Source organism: Pieris napi, chromosome 19, assembly GCF_905475465.1.
Source record: "Pieris napi chromosome 19, ilPieNapi1.2, whole genome shotgun sequence".
Lineage (NCBI taxonomy): Eukaryota > Metazoa > Arthropoda > Insecta > Lepidoptera > Pieridae > Pieris > Pieris napi.
Genome location: NC_062252.1, coordinates 6,645,593 through 6,668,287, shown reverse-complemented (window position 1 = coordinate 6,668,287; position 22,695 = coordinate 6,645,593). Strand labels below are relative to the sequence as shown.

The 22,695-nt window shown below is 32.5% G+C and overlaps 2 protein-coding genes across 3 annotated transcripts; both read right to left on the bottom strand.

The window, feature by feature from the left end:
- Window positions 1–698: 698 nt before the first annotated feature.
- On the bottom strand, window positions 699–5,080 carry LOC125059219. 2 transcript variants are annotated; one of them, XM_047663531.1, is made up of 5 exons: window positions 4,782–5,080; window positions 4,566–4,705; window positions 3,684–3,986; window positions 2,752–2,918; window positions 699–1,719 (listed from the first exon to the last, which is right to left on the bottom strand). In XM_047663531.1, the coding sequence occupies exons 1-5, from the start codon at window positions 4,782–4,784 to the stop codon at window positions 1,469–1,471; spliced, it is 864 nt and encodes a 287-aa protein (XP_047519487.1). In that variant the 5' UTR covers window positions 4,785–5,080; the 3' UTR covers window positions 699–1,468. The 2 variants fall into 2 exon arrangements, with proteins under 2 accessions (XP_047519487.1, XP_047519486.1); XM_047663530.1 differs by having other exon boundaries at window positions 4,566–4,698.
- A 1,216-nt stretch (window positions 5,081–6,296) lies between these two features.
- On the bottom strand, window positions 6,297–21,817 carry LOC125059217 (ATP-dependent RNA helicase SUV3 homolog, mitochondrial). The gene is made up of 15 exons (XM_047663529.1): window positions 21,291–21,817; window positions 21,094–21,214; window positions 20,859–21,027; window positions 20,364–20,547; window positions 20,071–20,148; window positions 19,754–19,845; window positions 19,000–19,139; window positions 17,771–17,905; window positions 16,402–16,508; window positions 15,060–15,253; window positions 13,545–13,724; window positions 11,934–12,082; window positions 10,631–10,729; window positions 8,356–8,497; window positions 6,297–6,439 (listed from the first exon to the last, which is right to left on the bottom strand). Exons 1-15 carry the CDS (start codon window positions 21,709–21,711, stop codon window positions 6,335–6,337), a joined length of 2,316 nt encoding a protein of 771 aa, XP_047519485.1. The 5' UTR covers window positions 21,712–21,817; the 3' UTR covers window positions 6,297–6,334.
- Between the last annotated feature and the right edge of the window lie 878 nt (window positions 21,818–22,695).

Genomic DNA, 22,695 nt, shown 5'->3' with positions numbered 1-22,695 from the left:
CTTATTGCAAAACTGCTCGGGGAGGAACATCCGAATCAAATCTCAATAAATTAGAACGTGCTCAAACAAGAAGCTTACAAGCAGAGCTCAAGGTTGCTCATCGGAAGCCATTAGATATCCCACCATCAGACTATACGAAAAAACCAATACTTGCTCGACGAAAACTATACTTTCTTGCTAACTGCCGAAAGCTAAACGATTAAAGCTAAACTGCTCGATTCCATAAACTATCTGGAAAAAACACAACCGAGCCCTCTAGGACCACACATTCATACTTTCCTACAACAAAATTTAGACTAATTCCAAGGTTTTAAGTTATCGAGATACAAACGATTGAAAATGTCAAAATGCTTGCTGCAGAACTTGCTAGTGGTTTGAGGTTGAGACAGTCTATGGCTGTACCCATTTTCCTATGATCATTCACGCACTCACGTGCATACATACATATCACTCAAATTTATAAAATTTTTTGATTCAATGTTTATTTGGCAATTAACTGCATAATTTTAGTACCAAGTTAGTGTTTTTTTTATTTCTCCTCGGCAAAGTGTGGTCATCCACAACGCGGGAAACGGGGACCAGCTGCAGCGTCTGTAAAATCATGCAACAATAGAATAAGGTGTAATTTATAAAGTGTAGTCTTTATAATATATATTTCTTTTCCACAATTTTATCGTAATAGAGTGAAAATATTTTAATTAAAATTAAATCTATTTATTTACATTAACAGATGCAATAATCCTAATACAATTTTAACAATAGCCATGACAAAAGTGTTTTAACTCTAGAAAGATAACCTACGTCGAATCGACGTACCTAGTCGATTTAAAAAAATCTATATTATTTGTTTCTATATACGCGCCATGGCACTGGCCGTTCCTGTCAAGTGTCAAGTGTCAACTCAGTTGACCCAAGTAGCTTGCAGGTGACAGTCGTGTTTTTTAGATAAGTGCAATACTTTCGTCATTATATACCTACTGGAGAGCATAAGTCGAGCGCCTGTCCTAAGTGCATTGAAGGCTAACAACAATAAAAAAAATATTAGTTAAGGTTGATCATTTTATAAAAAGTTTATTTCTTAAATTATAAGGCTGATGAAGAGAAGTTTTTTAGTGTTAAAAGAGCTGTGTTTAGTTTATTTAAGATTTAGCTAATATAAATATATGTATAGTGTATACACTTATGTTTTTTTTAATTTATTATTAAGTTATTTGCATATATTAAAGCTGACAATCACATTCATAAGCATATGATATACAAATTCCAGCATGTGCCCACTCAAACGTTTATACTTACGTCAAAATGACGTATGATTATCTTTCTAGGGTTAATATAACTGAGTTTTATTTGCGTCAAGAACACATTAAAATCTTAGCCTAGTTGTTCAAAATTACCCACAAGCAGCTTCGGGATGCCCAGCCTGATACTACAAATAGCATGATCTACATACAACAGAACATTTAAAGCATTATTCGGACCTCGTACTCGACATGAGTGGAGACTCGGCGGGAGTAGCTGTAGAAGGAGATATAACAACCAACTCTGGCACCTGTCTTCTTGCTTGTGGTGTTCTCATTTCTATGTCTTCAGGCTGATTTTGGACTCCTAATAGTCCCTTTCTCTTCCACAGCCCGTAAATAATGAAACCCAAAGCAATGGCTACTAAAATCCCACCAATAGTTACCGCTGTTGTCGATGCCGTGGACATTGTGTTGATCCCTGAAATTTGTTCAGAATTTTTGAAGTTATACTTCTTTAGGCGCGTTATGAAAAATTTATGACAGTGAAATTTTACGATGCGCGCGCACCGTGACACCAAATTAACAGAATGAAGTTGCCCACAGAAGATGCTACGGCATTGGACATAATTTAAAAACAACATTTGATTAATAATAGAATTTATTAATACAATATTAATAATTACACTTAATGTAAGAGAATAATAATGAATATTTATTTATTTAATTTTTAAAACGTAAACTGAACTTTATTGACTGTAATGACTCCTTTTCCAGTCTTTGATTATTTTCGTATTTGAGATAAATTATTAAACTATACTAACTTTATAGTGTTTGTAATGGACAAACTCAAAAATTCTGGACTGATATCATCAGTATTAGTTATCGCTACATAATAGGCTGTAGCTATTAACAAAATATTTTGGTGAATAAATGTTCCGACGTACCTACCAATCAGGTTTAAAGGACTCATTCAACGTTTTTCTGTCTGTATTTAAGTGATTTAAAGTGTATTACTTTAAATCAGCGCTTGTCGTATGTAATTTCCAAAAATATTCAGCTATACCGTACCCAATGTTTTTGTATGCAAGTTCTATGTAGTTATCCGCAGTAATGTCGTAACCTTGGAATCGCGCTGAACAACAATTTATAAAAATCGGGATCGCTATTAGAAGTTACAGAGTAGGCCCTGATCTTATTAAAAATGCTTTTAATATTTAGGTACTGCCAGATCTCAAAACATGTTTCCATATATATACATTATATTTCTATAACAAACGAAAATTGGTCTCCGTTTGTTTTCAAAAATTCTTCGTCAATGCTTAAAGCAATTAATTAAAATAAAGAATGAAAGCAAAAAATATTTAAATTTTATGTGAATTAAAATTCCATCAAGGTGAATAGTCACATCAAGTAAATTGATATCATTTTTAATTACGTACCACGCGCGACACACGAATTATTCTACACTTATCTCGTATATGTATTGGAAATATAAAGGTATTAAAAAAACCTTCAATATCAAAGGTAATAGTGTCGAAATGCTCTTTGCCATCTTCCAGTCCAGCCCCACACATCCATAATCCTTGGTCCTCAGGTTTCACCTTACGTATAGTAACACAACAATCTCCTCGGTCCAGACTTCGGTTATTAGGATAGAAATATCTATTCAGAATAGGGCTGTAAAAGAAGATAAATTATCTCGCATTGTAACATATACATAGACAGGGAAGATTAGGAAAATGATGAATTAAAAATCAATTATAAAATGCCTACAGAGAAAAACAAAACAACTTTATTATTAAAAAAATGATTTAAAAATCTTTTAAATTCTAAGAGGAATCAAACAAACAACAAACATTTCTCATAAGAATGTTATAATCGTAGTTTCGCATTTGTATTCATACGTAACCAAACGCGTAATGTAACCAATATATTAAAGGCCAATAACGCAATAATGTATCCCATTTCCGTTGACTATTATAACTACTACATGGGTATCCGTATATGTATTTCTATATGTATCTGTTTTATTTATATTATATATATTATACATGACATGGCCGGCAACACCTGGACGCTCAGAACCGACACAGATGGCAAAATATGGAGGAGTCCTTTACCCATAACCCAACTAAATAAACAATTAGTTATTTAATATACTATTAAATATAATACTAACAATAAAAATTAAGAAAACTAAATACTAACACAGCTAAAGTAATGTTATTTAAGGTTGGCAATAAAAGGCATTTGAATTTGAATCTGTTTTATTTATCCTTTCGGTATCTGCGAACTTAAAGAATTTTTGTTTCACCGAGTTATCAAAGCACTGTTATTGTTTTATTTCGCAAGAAGAAAAGGACATATAATTGTTGACATTTCATACTTCTAATTTGGTTGGATACGCTCAAATTGAATAATAGAATACAAAGTCTTACTAACTTGGAATCTGTTACACTTTCGTCGATACTAAAAGATCTCCCATTTGGCGGTTCAAATCGACAGTAACTCAGTGGGATAAAGCCTCCAGTTGTGGCGCAAGTTAAGGTCATCGGCTTCCCAAGATGTGCCGTAATATTTGGTTGAACTGCGGCTAACTGACTAACCACTCTTACACGGATTTTCTTGATAGTCTCCAACCGAATTGATTTGCTACCGATATGGCATTTCCACTCCCCGCTATCGGCCTTTTTCGCTTTAATAACATGCACACATTGACCGTCGTGTACAGCCAAATCTGTAAATCTTTAAAAAATATATTTTACAACATACTATAATATTTTGATGTTACGTATATCAGGGTATAATTTCTGATATACAATATTTTAAATCGCTAAAAAGTCTATACAAACGTCAAGTAATAAGATGTCTTTTAGTCATCACAAGAAGTTTTATCTTTAGTTAACGCGATAGTAGTGATAGTAATCCGGAGGCTCATATAAACGTGTCGGGTTTTAAAGCCGCAATATCTGTGGTTTCTTGTAATTTTAGATATTAAACAAATATGAAATTTGAAAATAACACAAGGGTATGTAATATATATCTTCGGACTTATTGAAATGAATTTAGGAGTTTCGCTTTTGCTTTATTAAATATTTTAACAACGTATTAGAATATTACGTCCTTTTAAGGATCCCGATTTAGTTGTCTAGTAAATATTTAATGTTAAAAGCGAATAAAGAGTAGATAGGTCTAAGTTACTAACATTTACTGAAAATTACGGGTTCCTTGTTTTTTCCATCGTTCAAAATGCATTAAAAAAATTAGTCTCTACGTTGATAATGTACAACTACTTTTTTATTAATTATATGTACTCGTACTTACGAGTATCGCTTTCCATACGGATCCACAAACCCGCAGTAAGACATGGGATAATCCGATTTGCATCCAATATGAATTTTCTCATTTTCAAAAGTCAATATAGTTTCCTCGCCGTCCAGATCAAAAGTCCTATAAGCTAAACACTAAATGTTAAATCACTAATATATATCGCACGAATTTAAATTAAAAAAAAATAAAGTAAATGATTTTAAAATATACCATTTGTTATAACGAATAAAGTTGTAAAAACGAAACGCAACATTTTCTTCGTTTGGGTTCAATCCGATATCACTATCACTCATTAATATTCTTGTTAAATAAGTAAACTAAAGCATAAGATAAGTTAAAGTGTCTCGTAACGTCAACAGGGTTGCTACAACTGAACTACCCACAAATTATCAAAAACTTTGAAGACTTTAATTATAAAAACACAATTATGTTAAATTAATTACACTATTAACGAGTTCGTATTTTGTTATCATTTTTATGAACTTATTTGTACCAAGGTGTGAACACGTCATATGTTTTTTACAAACTAATAGAAATAACTATTGTATTATTTTTACTTTGAAACTAATTTTTGACGGTACATTTTTACATAATACCAACTACGTGATAAGAATTATGTACGCGTTTATTGCGAAGACGAAAATCCGTGTGGTTCGTTTTTATATTGTTATGTATATTATATGCAATTAATATGTTTGTCGTAAACATTGAAAATCTTTATATAGATAAACTAGCCGTTTCGCGCCCGCTTTGCTGGACGAATTAAAATAAATTTTATGTTTCATTATTTTATTTTTTTTCATATTTTTATTATTCTTCTTTTTAACTTCCCGCTAAGAAAATTGAAATATTTCGAAAATCGAGTTTTTAACAGATGTTGACGTTTAGAGGTTCTAGGAAGCCTCCCCGAATGTTTCCGCGGTGAAGTCCGGATGGATAAATTTTCATAAAAGTAAAACAGCAATAAAAAAGTGAAGGAAGATGAAGGAACGTTGGAATTTAATAAATAAATAGCCATAAACCATCTAGGTTTATTTAAAAATTTCGCATCGAATGGTGGTAGTTTCATGTCGATACGATCAGTGGTTTAGGCGTGAAGGAGCCTCAAACGAAGACCATTTTTCTTTTATATATATATATAGAAGATGAATTTATGCGCAAGTCAGTACCTAGCAGATACAAAACTTCTCAACTATAAGACAATGATATATGTACCTAATAACTGTTTAATATTCATGGCAATTTCCAAAAACTAATTTCCATTAATGTTGAATATGGTAGGTACAGTATAAAAGTCATTAGCGACAGTTTTGTAATTTTATGTATTCAATACATTTTCTTTGTAAAACATACAATGTAGCAGTAGATTTACGATTTTAGTCAAATTATATAAGGGAGCGTTCAAGTATTACGTAACGAATGGGGGGGGGGGATATCTTTTATAAAACGTTACGATGCGGGGCGTGGGGGACATTCCAGTACTTTACTCCACATAATGGTAACTTTTAACTATAAAGAGTCACTAGGTGGTCAAGAAATGTTTTACTATATTTGGGTACAGAAAAACGTTACGGTGCGTTTCATGGGGGGGTCAATAATCTCCAAAAATTGCGTGACGTACTTGATCGTTACCTAATGTAGATAATTATGGCCTATGTAACTCAGGGTTAAACAACAAAGAAAAAAATCAAGGTTAATCGTTTTGTATTTAATAAAACAAACTTAAACTATCACATATAATTTATTCCACATTCATTAATATTTCATTTCCTTCTATTTCTATTCATTGTTTTGTTTCGACTTCTGTCTTGTTTGTCGGATGACAGCTCTTGTTGCAATTCTTTTAACATTTGTGGTGTTATTAAACCCTGAAACAAATTATTAGACAACATTAATAACGATAAAAATTCTAATGTTCCAACTGGAACTGATTTATATTATAACTATATGGTTGTACAAAATATATGTATAAAATAAGGTACTGCACCACAAGTCGGGGATATTGGGAAATTTATATTTAAAAAAAAACACTGGATACGGAAAAAAAATCTTATATTCAATTTCTTGGATTGTAAAAAAAATAATTTCGGAATAGTTAACTCGGGGCCGTTCAAGTATTACGTAAGCAGATTTAGACATAGACTTATCATTTATTACAAACAAAAACACACAAAATAACAATAATGAAAGAAAAAAAATTTTTTTTATTCCTTTTCCCATTCGGTTCGTTTCAATTAAGTAATGCGTGTGTGCTGTGGCTGTAATTGGCCCTGGCTCATCATTATGCTGAGGAGCAGAATGTTCCATAGCGGTGGTGGCTGCCAGAGACCACATGAACTAGTTTGCGCCTCAGTCGCAAAAAAAAAATGTATTAATACTTAGTAGAAAAAAAAAAAATCCTTGTAAAATTTAGCAGTGTAAGGAATGAAGTCTTGTGTAATGTGGTGTGAAATTTCCTGCAATTTTACTGAATTCTTTTTCCTTTCTTTCACGCGATTGCATTATAAAACGTTATATTTCACCTACCTACTCCGACTCGTTGTCGCAAGAAATTTAAAAAAAAAAGCTTTTTTAATAAGTATAAGTAAGTAGTTTTGTACCAAAAATCGCATTTGACAAAAAAAGTTTGGCATATATAGCTATTCAATAGCTTTGTAGAACTTGGTATAGACGCATCTTTAGAGAAAAATTTACTGGGTCGATAAACGAGTTATAATTGTGAAGATAACCTTAGATAAAACGGGCCATAATTACAAGCACCATTCCGCGCTGGTTTCTATTTGATATCTAAATCTATATTTGTCTACTCAATTAGTTACAAAATTATCGGAGTTGAAGAAATGCGAGAAACACTATTAAGGAGTTTACTTTTCACCAGAAACTATGTGAACTAAAGATAGGACCACGTCGCGATTTGTTGCGGTTACGATTTTGGGACCCATAACGACATTTCTCATTAGCTATAGTAATGCTTTTGTTTACAATAGAAATATTAATTGCCGTATATTATTACTATGGTACTGTTTCGATCAAAGACTAGTTGATGACCTAAGCTTTCTACTATAACATTACTGAATTAAGAAAAGTAGAAAAATAGAGTTAAATATTAACAGGACTAAAGAAGTTGTTGGCCTAGTGGCGTCAGCGTGCGACTCTCATCCCCGAGTTCGTAGGTTCGATCCTCGTCTGTGCATGATCATGAAACAGATTCAGAAATCTGAGGCCCAGACTTAAAGAGGTGGAGCCACTGATTTATTTTTTATTTATCAAAAGACATTATTAGTATAAGGGAGCGTTCAATTATTACGTAACGCAATTTTTGGAGATTATTATTGACCCCCCCCCCCCCATGTAACTCGCCGTAACGTTTTTCATTACCCAAGTACAGTACTGTACTCGAGTATAGTAAAACGTTTCGTGACCACCTAGTGACTCTTTAGTTACTATTATATTTTGGTGTAAGTCGAAAATAATATTAACAATAACGCGTAATTCAATCCCCGCCCCGCATCGTAACGTTTTAAAAAAAAACTTCCCCCCTCCCAAAACTCGTTACGTAATACTTGAACGCTCCCTAAGGTAACATTTTTACTTTTTCTGTTTTTTTATTATTTTCAATATTTATGTACTGTTTCTTTAACGTTGTGACTCCCCGCGTTGTAAACTGGTGCCTTATCATCATCACATGCATCTCCTCTCATTCAGGAGACAGGTAAACTCCAATTATACTTTTATTTGTGTGAACATACTTCTGGCGTTGTGGTTTAAATGTTTGAAAAAATACCTTGGCAACAAGCATTTCCGACAGTTTCTTCTTTTCGTCACCGGGCCTTGAATATCCATGAACCTTTCCACTTCTCTTACCACGACCGACTTCTTCCAGCTCAGATCCGTCTTTAAAAACTTGCTCCGAATTTCTTAATAACCTACAAATAAAAAATAGTGTGTGTATTTATTTACACGCGTTAGAAGTTATACTTCTTTGGCGTAATAAGATGTTTTTTCAAAAAAATTATTCTATGTTTATAGAAAGAACTACAGTAATATTAGAAAAAAGCTGAAATGTTGACTATAGCTAACTTCAGGGTGTCGGTTTTTTTGTGACGGTGTGCGCGCACTCTTATCCTTTTTCTATAACGCGCCAAAAGAAGTAAATAAGTATAACTTCAAAAATAATATACAAATATATAAAAAAAAGAACACTAATTTTAACCGCACAAAAAAACATTAAAACTGTGATTTTTTGGTTCAATTATTGATACTAAAACAGTTGTTATTTTTCAATTGATAAATGATCAGGCGAAAAAATATATTCTCAAACAATGTAGAGCAGTGATTCCCAAAGTGGTCTATATCGACCCCTAGGGGTCTATGACAACCTGCACGGGGTCTACGTCAGCGAAAAAAAATTTGGGGGTCCATGAAATGATAATGGGGGTCCACGATAGTGGATCTCAACACATACACTGATAGTACCTATTTACTTACATCATACAATATCAAAACATACACATTATATTGACTTATTGCTTATGTTATTTTATATATTGCTTATGTTATGTTATTTTATTTATAGTATAGTTTATTTTATGTTTATTTAATGCTACGTATATTTTACATACGTTTACGTAATTTTATTTTGAGTAGTTTTAATTTAAATTCAATTAAAAAATGTATAAATTAACATGTGCTTTTACTTTAAGTTTTTAACACTAAACTTCACTACAGTTAGCTACATTATCAGGTAAGTAGGGGGTCTACCCAACACGGAAAATCATGGCAAGGGGTCTACGACACAAAAAAGTTTGGGGAACTCTGATGTAGAGTCATCTGAGAATAAAATAGAGAGAGATAGAATAGATAGGATCGCTGCTGCTGAAAAATAATATAATATTGTAATAACGACGAATAATATTTTCACCTCGACGCCTGTCGTTACACAACTGAGCGTTTCTAAGGCAGTTTTTATGAGCGCCACCGCTACGTGGAGTCAACTATCTACTTGTATTTCCGAACCAATTCGACTTAGTGTCCATAAAAAAAACCAATTCTTAAAAGATTGGCAACGCACTTGCGAGCCCTCTGGCAATGTGATTATCTATAGGCGTCAGTATCACTTACAATCAGCTGAGCCTCCTGCCATTTTCTCGTACGATAAAAAAACAATTTAAAAAACTATATACTATAGTGCTTTTCATAAAAGAAGTCCCGCGGTGATTTTTGGAACTAAATTTGACAGGTCGGCAATGTTGTCATTCGTCGATGTTATCAAGTTCGTTTGCTGTGGTAGATTTTTGTTAATTTTTAACTAGCTTAATGCATTTTGAAGATTGATTACAATGCCAAAAGTTGTGCTCGAGAAATTATATTAAAGGTGAAAGAGTTCTGTGAAGCGGAACATAAGAATCAAGGTGTTTTAATACCACTAAACAATGTTTGGAAGAGAGTTGCCGCCATAACAGGTACTTTTTAGAGTTGCCATTTGATAATTTTTTGCTATATTGATGGGACTTTTATGATATAAATTCTTATTATAACGTGATGAAACTATATAATTTCATCATAAACTTAAAGTTACTATTATTTTTAACTGTTCATAATTTAATTGCAGGTGTGTCAAAGAAAACTGTAACAAGAATTACAAACGAAGGTATAACAGCGGCGTGTATTTTGAAAAAATTGTAACCCAACAATTATTACTCTGAATAAAAATTGTATTGCTTTATCTTTACCCTATTTTCTCATCTTTTCCCTGTAAGTAGGTAGAACACCGCTAATATAAGTAAATAAAAATATAATTTTTACATAACATAAATATTGTTTCATCGAAGTATGCAGAAAATAGTATTTGATAAATTACATCTGCTAAATGTAAATAAAATAGGTAATTTTTTTACTCATAAATGGCAACATTACGTCATGCGATTGCAGCGCCTTGCTGGGGGACTTCTTTCATGAAAAGGACTATACAACTATTTTTTTACGGTGACTTCTAAAGGATATTCGAAACGTCAAAACGATACGTGTTCAAATCCGTTAGTTTAAATTGTTTTAATTACCTGGTAATTTGAAAGATTCCTTGCTGTATGATAGCGTCAAGTTCAGCCTCCATTTCTCGGACCAATTTGACGTCTGGAAACATATCCGGGAACCGATAGCTATGTAAAAATAAATATGTATATTTATACAGAACATAGATATATATTATAATATACGACCTAAACATAGATAATGTAATAAATGTATCATTATTTTTAATTTTGCTTTTACTAGCAGCCCTCAGTGGATTTATTGTATTTTGGCAAACTCAAACTCAAAATATCTTTATTCATGTACGTAAACAAGTACACTTATGAACGACAAAAAGAAGTTAAATTAATTGTAAATTTACATTTAAGTACTACCAGTTCGCAAGTCAAGGGCGTAGAGCGGGTAAGAAGAACTGGCAAGAAACTTTCCGCCATTATTTTTAATCGCCAAGTATTGAGCAATGCAATCCCTTAAACAATAATTGTACCATTTGTTGAGTTAAGTCACGGGAATGGTTTAAATATTATAGAATATAATTTTGACTCGTATAACAGATTGATACTAGACGATTGAATTGTATAATGCTATGCTTATTAAAATGGTGAAGAATGCCTGCGTCTGGCTATACTTTCACTCCCGACAATTTAGGTAATCGCCACGCTTATAAAACTAATAACTGATTGAACAAAATATACAGCCTTGGCTCGTAAAGTATCAGCACATTTTAGCCAAATTACGGTGTTAATCACACACATAAACCTTATCATTATACCAATACAAAATCCGTTTCCTATTAGCTTGTCATGATCATACAGACACTGACGGGGATTGCATTTTATAAACTGTAAATCTATATATTTGTACTATGTATTCGTGCTATAATGTCCTAATATAATATAAATTATGCACATTGGTCTACCAGCTATGGTACGTATACGTAACCCGTACGTACATATGCGACGTGTGGGACGTTATTTCGATATTCATTCATGATATAACTCTCTAAGAGTAAACTAAATGTAAAAAAAAATAAAAATAAAATATGTTTATTATGGAACATAAGATACATGTATCCCTTATTCCACGTCATTAAATTTGAATTTGTAGGCATCCCTACTCATCGGCAAAGAAGACAGAGGGTGTAGGCCGAGAGAAAAAGCCGGCGTAAAAAACTCTCGGTACTCTTTTAAAACAGCTAATCATCAAACAGACAAACAATCTATAAAGTATAAACCATATTATTAAAGACAAAAATTCCTCTTTGAGCACTAACAGAAGTAAACGTCTTTTTTTTTAAATACAGCATACGTCAAAGAACAAAAGATAGCTCACCTAAGCCAAAGATACAATTCCAGTACATCAAACACAGCCTCCAAGTGAACAAGGTCCATAATAGTCTTAGGTGCTGGCATTGGCCAATCGACGACGTTACTGAGCCAGGTTTTTGTTAAGGGCTCGTTTCTACTGTACTGACGTACCATCTGTAACAAAAGGGCTAGTTTAAAGGGAGGTTACGTGTGACTCGTCCAAATTCGTGTATGTATATTGTGTAATTTAGTAGTTAAATCAAAACTTTACCTAAGGGAGCGGTTAAGTATTACGTAACGAATTTGGGGGGGGGGGGGGTCCTTTTGTAAAACGTTACGATGCGGGGTGGGGATTACAAACTATTGGGTCTACAGAAAAACGTTACGGCGCGTAACATGGGGGGGAAGTGTCTCAATAATCTCCAAAAATTGCGTGACGTAATACTAGAACGCTCCCTAAGACAAAACTGCACGCAGTTGGCAGAATATGTAAAAAAAAAAATTAGCCTAGGTATCATATCGTTACTTGGAACTTAAAAAACATGTATAATTTCTACTTATATACGCTTCACCACATGCAAATACAGTATTAATTATTTCATGATGAAAAAAAATTTTGGTTCATTTTGGTCTTTGATACTGTGTCGTTTCTATGCCACTACGGCTCCTAAGTCTCCTAGGCTTACCGTTTTTTAAGCTATTGCATAGATTTTATCGCGGGCTTTGAGCGCGGCTACCGAATCAAGAAATTCCGTAACAAAAATAAACCTAACACACGATGTCGTAATATATGTGCGGCCAATACGCGTTAAAGCGGGGCAGAATGCATACTGCGTCTCACATCGGTCTGGCGGATCGGTGACGTAGCGCAGGTGCGTTAGAGTGGGACAGAACGCATACTACGTATTCAAATCTCTCTGACGAGATCGGTGACGTAGCGTAAGCGCGGCCGGTGCAGCGGGTAGAGTGAGACAGACTATACAGGCGTGTTAGTCTGAGTCTGGAGGATTGAATTAATATCAAAGAATAATTATAATTGCGTAAGTTGATAAAAATGCTATGCAATAGCTTATATATAATATAATAAGCACCGCGGCAGTCCCCGAGTGCCACATTTAAATTTTTAGTATAATTAATGCTTCAAGATGTCAAGGAGCATTGTGTGATGCTTACCATTTTGTAAAACAAAAACTGGCGATATATAACAATGGCGGGGTCCAACAACTAGCCCATATAAAACATCTTGTGCACATTTAGTATGATACAAAATTGTTTAACGGGCAAGTATTATTTTGTACAAAATATTATTAAATATTTATTATGTTTGCTTCGCAATAAAAATATGTACTTAGCCTAAGTTTCTTTTTTGAAGAAATAAAGATTTCATTTCATAAAAAATATATTATATATAAATATAATAATTATTGCAGGTCCATTTGAGATCTGGCAGTTAACTCAGAAACAGTATTTTTTTCTTTATTGGCGTTAATATTATATTTTGTTACGTATAAATATCATTTAAATTTTTGCCTTGAATAAAATTCCAAAGCGACACTAAATTTTTTAATTTTTTTTAATTTCCGTTCCATTAGATTGATTAATAGTTAAGACATATAGATAGATATAGAAAACCTACCTTTAAAAATGTAGCGCAGACAAAAGGAAGCTTATTATTAATAGGAGCACAACAGAAGACGTATCGAGCGCGGAGAGGTAGCGGCACATGTTGTATCATCTCAGCTAGGAACTTGAAAGCTTCCGTGTTGCACATGAAGTATAGAGAATCGTCCACCGTGCATAAGTGTACGAATATGTCCTGAAATTTAAAAAAGCATTGCTAAATTTCTTTAGGTTTAAAAAAAATTCGTTAGTGGGCAACTTCATTCTGATAAGTTTGTGTCACGGTGCGCGCGCATCGTAAAATTTCACTCTCATCAATTTTGCGCCTAACGAAGTATAACTTCAAAAAAACGAATTTTAGTTTTTAACAGAAAATTCGAGAAATCGAGGCTGGCTCAATGTGGCCATTGTTAAAAATGTTTTACAAATTTGTAGTTGATATTTAAAGATACAAATAATTTGTGTTCAATTATTGAATGTACAGGGACAGAATGAGAAAATAATAAATCGATGATATATATTTTTTAATACTTAAGAGTTGCTGTATTGTTTTATTTATTTTAAAAGACGTTAAATAGATTAAGACGTTCTTTAAAAATATAATTAAAATCTTCTTAGATTTGATTCCTGAAAGATCATTAGTCGACGACAGAGGTAGGTAATCTGTATTAACTTGTAAATAATCTTTCATTTAGAAAAATATCTATAATTAAAAATATAGATTTTATACACGTCACGTGACACAAAACTGTCACAGATTAGTCACATCAACAATGACGCAGCATGATTGTAAATAATACGTATTGCGTCTGTCGTAACGTAATACTGTCTAGGAGTTTAATTTACTATTAATTAATACGTAAGTTGACGTTTGTTTACAAGCATGGTACGCCATAGGGGCTGGTACGATGCCATCTTGTCTAGAAAAGCGTTTTGGCGGGTTATTGAAATTCAAAATTTTCAGCCAATACTAAACAGAATTAAAAATAACAAATGGTGTAAGTTCTATAGTAAATAATCTAAAAAGTTTTTAAAATCTTATCAAATAAATCGTCATGATAGTGATGATGATGATAGATAGATCGTAGTAGCAACAATGTCGGATTTGAACAAAATTTAAAATCCACTTTTTATCATATTTTGACACTACATTGACTAAATATTACCTTACTACATTTAAAAAAATCATGTGTTTTAAATTTCAAATTAATCAGTCGGTAAAGTGACGGATTTGATAGAAACAGGTGATTTTTCTAGAGAACTGTGTAATTTAATGTTATTATTTTTATTTTGTTTGCTTGTATGCCAATTTTCATAAGAGAATATGAATTAAAATAGTTATGACAAAATAAACATGATTATATTATTTTGAAATGGCTGCCCTGTAAACAAATGGTAATTTGTCAGATCCATCACTATTCTACGACTATGACGAAATTAATGGAAAGCTGAAATAACTTTCCCCTTCAACATTGGGTTAACTGACTTTATGTGAAAAAAAAGGCCTATACAAGAAATGTAAAAATCTCACCATAAGACTGCTCAAAGTGGCATGAGGTAGATGATAAGCGTATAACTCCATTTGTTCAGCGGTCGGATGGAGACCGGCCTGAGTTACTGGTTCTGGTGGTTTCGATAGCAAAATCTTCAATGTGGGGAGATCTTCAGGTCGGTATGTGGTAACAAAGCCCGTTTCCCACACACTACCATATCTGCCTGCCCGGCCTGTAAGAAAACGTGTTTGTATGGTAACTTCTTTGGGCAAAATACAGTGTAAACTCTATATAACGACACTGAAGAGACTGTGCATTTTATGACGTTTTAGAGAGCTGTCGTTAAATGGAGACTACTACTTATTAGTTATGGCCAACAACAGTCTAAACGCAAGCAATTCCAATTTGTAAACAAAAGAACGAATTTCTTGGAAAATTCGTATGCATGATGCTGACAGTCGTGTTTATTGCGGGCTAGAATAATAAAGCGTCAAAAGAACGTACAAAGCTGCGCAGTTTTTACTATTTTTAAAAAGTACTATATGACTCAATTGTTGTCGTTATTGAGAGGGGGTGTAATAGTAGAGTTTATCATTGTATGGAAGACAAGCCAAACCAACCAAAGCCAATTGATTTCTACGCTTTTATATTTCGTCGTTAAATCAAGGGATGTTAAATGGAGTTTAGCCCGTATTACGGAAATTTATAGTTTCTTAAAATGAATCAATGTTTCATTATTAAAAGAAGCCTTAATTGACACGCACACAAAATAAAAATATATTGTTGTGCAGTGTTCATTCTTCTGTTCTCACTCTGAACGCTCTTGGTCACTCGGGCAAGCCTTTACACCTACAGCACTAATATTCAGTGAGGCTATTGATAATACCATGGACAGGAACGTACAAACGGATAGATAAAGTAATATATATAATTTAAATACAAAATATATTCACTTATTTACTTCAAAACCGTCAGTATAAACAAATAAATTTAAAGTTTTGTGATCCCAAACAGAAAATTCTTTAAACATTGTCTTGTCACTATACAATTTTATTTATTGTCTTAAAAAAATCAATATTTTATATGGGTTACTGATTTTATTATTCTTTATGTCAATTGTAATTGATTTTGAGGTTTCTACAAATATAGCCCAAATAGGGCATTGATTAAAAAATTGCAAATTTAAAACAAATTATTTAAGTTCGGCAGTAAGAACTAGCCTAACAGTCAGAAAATCCTTATTAATGTTAACAGATAATTATGCCATCTTTAAATAACAGCTGTGAAAAGTCTCTTTTTAGTTGCCACCTAACATATTTAAAAAAAAAAAATCCTTTTTTTTTTCTTATATGTGTAAGACAATAACAGGATAATACTCACCAGCAATTTGTAACGCCTGGGAAATACTGATGACGTCCATTTCTTTATCTCCATCTTCTTTCACAATAGGCTTTATAAGAGAATAAAATATTATTCGCCTTATACTCCTGAAATGTTATTTAAAAAATACTTCAATAACCATCTTAACAGAAAAAATATTAGAGAAATGAATTGCATAGAGAATTGTGGATAAATACATAAATTTACTGAATTTACTTTTTGAATTTGAACAACCGACTTCCTTTAATGTCGGTTATAAATAATGTATGTTAATATGTTATACTGTCACTTACACGAGTATCATAACTAAAAAAAAACGTGAGCCGTCACGGGACGCCTGGCAGATGTGAAACATCGAAATTATTTTGTAAAAATAATATGCAGAAAATAACAGATTGTCATAGGAACTAAATATGTCATAATGATAAAGTAAACTACTAAATATGCTACGATTTTTTTCCACATAACGATGACTATTTATTGCATACACATTTATTTTCATTAAATACAAAAATTTACGAATTTATTTCAAATCGTGACTACTTAATTCGTTTAATCATTGACTTCGACATACACACACCGTACACACTACTGCATATAGACTGTATATATATATACCATCATATAGCGTGGCGATGCCTTGCCACGCCAGAAGTCGGTTTTACGTGCGGCTATAGATGTTTCACATCAAAATACATTTGTAACTTACAACCCCTTAAATACGATTTCAATCAACATGTAATCATTTCTTACATCAGAACAGTAAAGATGGGATTGTAAGTACGTGTTTGGCCAACCCGCACATATTGTTTTACTTGGAATGGAACCCAGCAAATAATGTTACACGCAATGCTCGTTACCAGCAAGCCGCTATAGTCTGGCTAATGAAAGAAGATAACGAAAAAGCGCGGCAAATTAAAAAAAAAATTAGTATGGTATCCCTAAAAGTTTGATATATTTTGTGGATTAAACTTACTTGATACTTGATTTTATTTATTATTTTTACATGGATAGTAAGTTAAGTTTAGTCTTTTACTATTGATACTTAAAAAGACTAGCATTGCATGGAAAACTAAAACTATATTTATCATAAAACACAACTTTATTCGGAATAATCAAATCCTGCGATATTAACAAAATATTCTATAAAATAAAACAAAGTTTTAGGCTATTATCCCTGTTAACTATTCGGAAAAATATTTAATACAAATAAAAATGAGTAATTGCATGAAGTATCAAGACAATAAATCATACTAACTTAAGAAATTCAATGACATTCTGTGTTGCCATCCGAAAGTTTCCAAATAACTCAATTAGCTTATTTCATTAGCCAGACTCTAGTTGCGTCTATGTATGTACATATACTCACAAATTAATTCCTAAGCCAATAGCATCAGTAGCCACCATGACTTTGCACGAGCTTTCCGGGTCATTAAATTTGTTAGCTTGAGCCAATTTTGTACCAGGCGGTAAGCTCCCATATATCACAGCTACTTCATGACCCCTGAAATAAATTTATTCAAATTGACATATTTTATTAAACAATTGCACCATTTTAACTAAAGTTGGATAATAAATGTATAGTATACTAGCTGACCCACCAAACATTGTTTTGCCATGCATATTATTTCTAGGAAACATTTTTTTTTAGTTCAATAAAAATAACTATCTACTATATTAAAAAATAGGGGTTGTTTGTAGAGGGGTGAAAATTGAGGGTTGTATGTATTTTTGTACGTTGTATCATAAAAAAATAAAAACAAAAAAAAAATCTAAAAGATAATAAACATGTTTTGGGGTGAACACCCTTTATCACTTAGGTGTTTGAAACATAGATAGTAGGCGATTCTCAGACTTACTGAATTTGCATAGAAAAATTCATAAGAATCGGTCGAGCCGTTTCGGAGGAGTATGGGAACGAACATTGTGACACAAGAACCAACCACAAAACAATGTTTTTTATTAGAAATGTCCGTTAAGTAGAAGAAATTATTCAGTGAGTAACAAGGTATATTTATTATTGTTATGTTCAGGTAATAGTGTTATTTTGATATCAATAAAAGCAGTAAATGTTAAATATGTCCTAATATGTCCTGACCAAGATGGCCCAAAAGCTTAGGTTTCTTAGAAGAGCGGTGCCGTTATCTAACGGCCGTAATGTAGGGTTGGGTGACGTCACCCATAGGTTGTCTATAAATAACATCAGAGTAGATTTTCTTTTTGCATGACGGCCGTCATAGCGTTGATAAACAGTAGTTCAACGTTTTGCATGTGTGCCCATATTTCATTAATACAATCAGTAGAAACGTGACTTGGACGAGCGAAAATGATTGGTTTTTTGCATTATTTAAAAAAGTAAAGACGGCCGTTATTAACAACCGTAAAATGACGGCCGTTAGGGAACCTAAGCTTTAGAAAAACCAAAGCTGATTCAAAGCAAACTGGCTGGAAGTATCCATGCCAAGCACAAAAAAGGTATCATTCCAAGTGATATCTGAATTATTAAAATTACATTAAATGAAGAAGTGAAGACACTTTTGAGGGTAGTAACAAATTCTAATACTATACGAAATGAGATACCTGCCTCATGGAACTGACCTCTGTTCTATGGCTCGACTTACACTGTATATGTCATTTTTGTTAAAACAAACTATACAATCCCCTGGTTGTACATTATCCAGTGAACCCAATGCTGAATGCTCTACTTTTAACTCCGTAAGCCTTTTATATGTGCGGACCTAAAATTAAAATTTAATAATGTTGTTAATAATTGATATATTTTACCCTTATTTTTTTGCCATTGGTTTGAAGAGGTCATTCTATTATTATCTGGGTGGCTGTTGCATTCAGTGGAGTCTGTGTTTATTGTATTTATAAATAATATAATTTTAATAGTTATAAAAGATTGCCCAAATCATACAAAAAGGGTGCGTGTACTTATGTACGCGCGTAAGAAGTTATACTTCTTTGGCATTATTAAAAATAGTTTTTAATTGCATGCAAATAATTAATCACAATTAAATAATCAAAGACTGGAAAAGGAGTCATTATAGTCAATAAAGTTCAGTTTACATTTGAAAAATTAAATAAATAAATATTTATTATTATTCTCTTACATTAAGAGCAACATAAATTCTATTATTATTCGAATGTGATTTTTAAATTATGTCCAATGCCGTAGCATCTTCCGTGGGCAACTTCATTCTGTTAATTTTGCGTTACGGTGCGCGCGCATCGTAAAATTTCACTCTCATAAATTTTTCATAACGCGCCTAAAGAAGTATAACTTCAAAAATTACCTAAAGTCAAATAATTGTGATTTTATTTGTTAGAGTAAGTAGCAAATACTAACCTCTATTTCCTCACCAGTTATGTTACATATCTCTTCAACTAAACTTATAGAACCAGCTTCCCCACACAAATGTATCTCATCTGCCTGCAGGCCTGTAGTTTATAATTAATAATATTACTTGAATATATCTAGTATTTTTCTTATCAAATAATTTAATTTGCTTGACAAATTTTTTAAATTGGTGTTTAAATTTTCCAATGGGAAATTCCTAGAACATATACATCGCAGTTATATGTTCCAGTCATAATTTTTCATTATTATACTGCATATTTTAAAATTATGTTTAAGATTTTTTTTATGAACTTCAATATAATTACCTAATACAGCTCGAGTCCATGCCCAACCTCTTCCTCTATCTCCAATCATTTGAATTTCATCAATTATAGCCACTTCATCTGAAATGTAAGTAAACATAATATTTGAGATCAAATTCAGGTGTTTTATTAAAAAATTATAATTAATAAAGCTTAATTTGTAAACCATTAACATCCTACATCTAGCACAGTTAGTGTTTTAAAATCCTTTCACAGCAAATTAGAACCGTAACGCATATTTTGCCTCTGTGCGTATTATAAATTTAATAATCGTATAAAAATTTAAAAAGACTTACAAGAATCATTTAATGAGGTCATTTCAACTGTACAGGCAACATGTTTTGAAGGAGTCAGTTCTGGTTCATTAAGTACAAATTTTTCTTCATCACTTGATGATTGTTCTTCTTCATTATCCATTATTGTGTTATATTGAGAAGCATGCCGTCTTTCTTCACCAGTTATTAAATCACAAGGCGTGCCCTGTCAACATTAGCTAAATATAGCAACAACATATAATAAGATAATTTTCTAAACTGTATCTTTGGGAGTAGGTAGATATTCATATAATTCATATACATGGTGTAAATGAATATGTAAAGAAAGTAATTTTTACCTATGCTTGGAATACACTATATATAAATACTGGTATACTTATTTTTATAATAATACATGACATATTCATTTTTGAAATAAGGCCAGAAAATATAAATATTTTTTTGTGAATCTTAGTCCTAATATAAATAACAAAAGATGGTATGTATTTTTTTCTGAGTTATTTATTTTTAACTTACTCTTTTATTTGACTTATGGTATATTTCTGTAGCTAATAGCTTTAGAGGTCCACAGTATACTCCTGATTTTGCTGTTAAATACCTCTCCATAGCATGATAAGTTTTCCCTGAATTTGTTGGTCCTGCATGGAATATTATCTTTCTATTCATTGAGCGTGCTTGAGGATACCTTAAAGTTTACAAAATAACCAATGACTATATCTTTACTATTAATAAAATAAAACATTATATTTACCAACTAGCTGGTGTCCGTAAATCTGATATTTTCTTTAAATCTTCTAAACAATCTAAATGAGGAAATGCAAGTCTAGCATGTCTTAGGAAATATGGAAAGAGATCATCTACATGTCCAGCACCTTAAAGAATAAAGTTCTTAATAAATATTCATACACAGTTATGCACAATACAATAACTGTGCAGACTTGGTCTTACCAACAAGAATATCACTAATTGTAATATGCAAATCTGGTGGTAAATCATGTTCTAAGCAATGTCTTCTGAATGACAGGAATGCCTGATGCAATAGTTGATCGTCCAAACCATTATTACATGCTAATACTCTAACTTCAGGTTTTTGATAAAACTTGTTTAATGTTTTTAGAAGATCTTGCTTTTTCAATCTTCCTGTGAATTCCTCCCCTACATTTATATCATCAGGATTTGGCTTAACCGGTACTGGTACGAATAATGCTGATGGATTACTTTTATCATGTTTCTTAGTTCTTTTGAAAACATAACCTATGCCACAATTATTTCCATTTCGTGAGGATAAAACACTGTTTACGAATGGAGATAGACATGGTAACCTATCTGTACAAGAGATAGTCCATATCCGAGAAATACCTTTGTACATTTTGATTTTGAAAAAATAAAATAAATATTATTACTTTAAAAAATTTACAAACAGCTTGCTTTTTAACATTTTGATCTAACCCACAGACTAACAGCTAAGTACAGACTAGAAAGACTACACATGAGTGACAACTGACAATTGAGTTTTGAATTAATACTTGACAGATAGAGTCAGGCAAATGAAAGAAGATAACGAAAAAGCGCGGCAAATTCGGAATAATCAAAATCAGAATCGAAAAAATCAATATGCATAGATTCATCAGAGTCATTGCTGTTATCACTGTCTCTCACATTGATTATGAAGCTTTCTAAATGCTTAGGCTATTATACCTGTTAACTATTCGGAAAAAATAAATAATAGAAATAAAAATGAGTAATTGCATGAAGTATCAAGACAATAAACCATACTAACCTAAGAAATTCAATGACTGTGTTGCCATCCGAAAGTTTGCAAATAATTCAATTATTTTCTTTCAACGCTACTACAAGATTACGTTAAGTCGTTAATACAGAATGTGTAGAGGACACGCCGCTATGAAGCCATAATCACGCGTCGATGCGATGATGCATGTTTATACATTTTTTATTTGGGAAATTAATCTCGCTGTTGCCAAAGGGCCCTGACAGCTAAGCTCGGGCTGTTTTCAGCCGACACGGGCTTTTCCCGGGACCTCGGGTTTGGGCCGCCGCGGGGTCGTCATTCGCCTGAAGTGCAGGACAGCAGCTCACTGGGGTGAGCGAAGTACGTAGTAAAGAATCCCTGTGAAGAAGGCGCGGTTCAAAAGTCTTTATAACATCGATGTGGCCTGCGAGGAACACGCGAAACTAGAGCTCGGCGGAAAATCATCAACGATACTAAGTTAATTAAACACGCATTGTTTGTTTAACATTTGTATGAATAATGTGTGTTGTTGATATTTTGTTTCAAAATGTACTTCGATTGATCGAGTAATGAATCTATTTAATTGAACACGCAATGTAAATA

Coding starts and splice junctions, on each gene's coding strand:
- LOC125059219 (XM_047663530.1), bottom strand. CDS start 4,824: ATGTTGCGTTTCGTTTTTACAACTTTATTCGTTATAACAAATG. Junction 3,987..4,565: donor CCGTATGGAAAGCGATACTC/GTAAGTACGAGT, acceptor TATTTTTTAAAG/ATTTACAGATTTGGCTGTAC. Junction 1,720..2,751: donor TATTACCTTTGATATTGAAG/GTTTTTTTAATA, acceptor AACAAATTTCAG/GGATCAACACAATGTCCACG.
- LOC125059217 (XM_047663529.1), bottom strand. CDS start 21,711: ATGTACAAAGGTATTTCTCGGATATGGACTATCTCTTGTACAGATAGG. Junction 19,140..19,753: donor TAACTGGTGAGGAAATAGAG/GTTAGTATTTGC, acceptor TTTTAATTTTAG/GTCCGCACATATAAAAGGCT. Junction 17,906..18,999: donor AGTCGAGCCATAGAACAGAG/GTCAGTTCCATG, acceptor AATTTATTTCAG/GGGTCATGAAGTAGCTGTGA.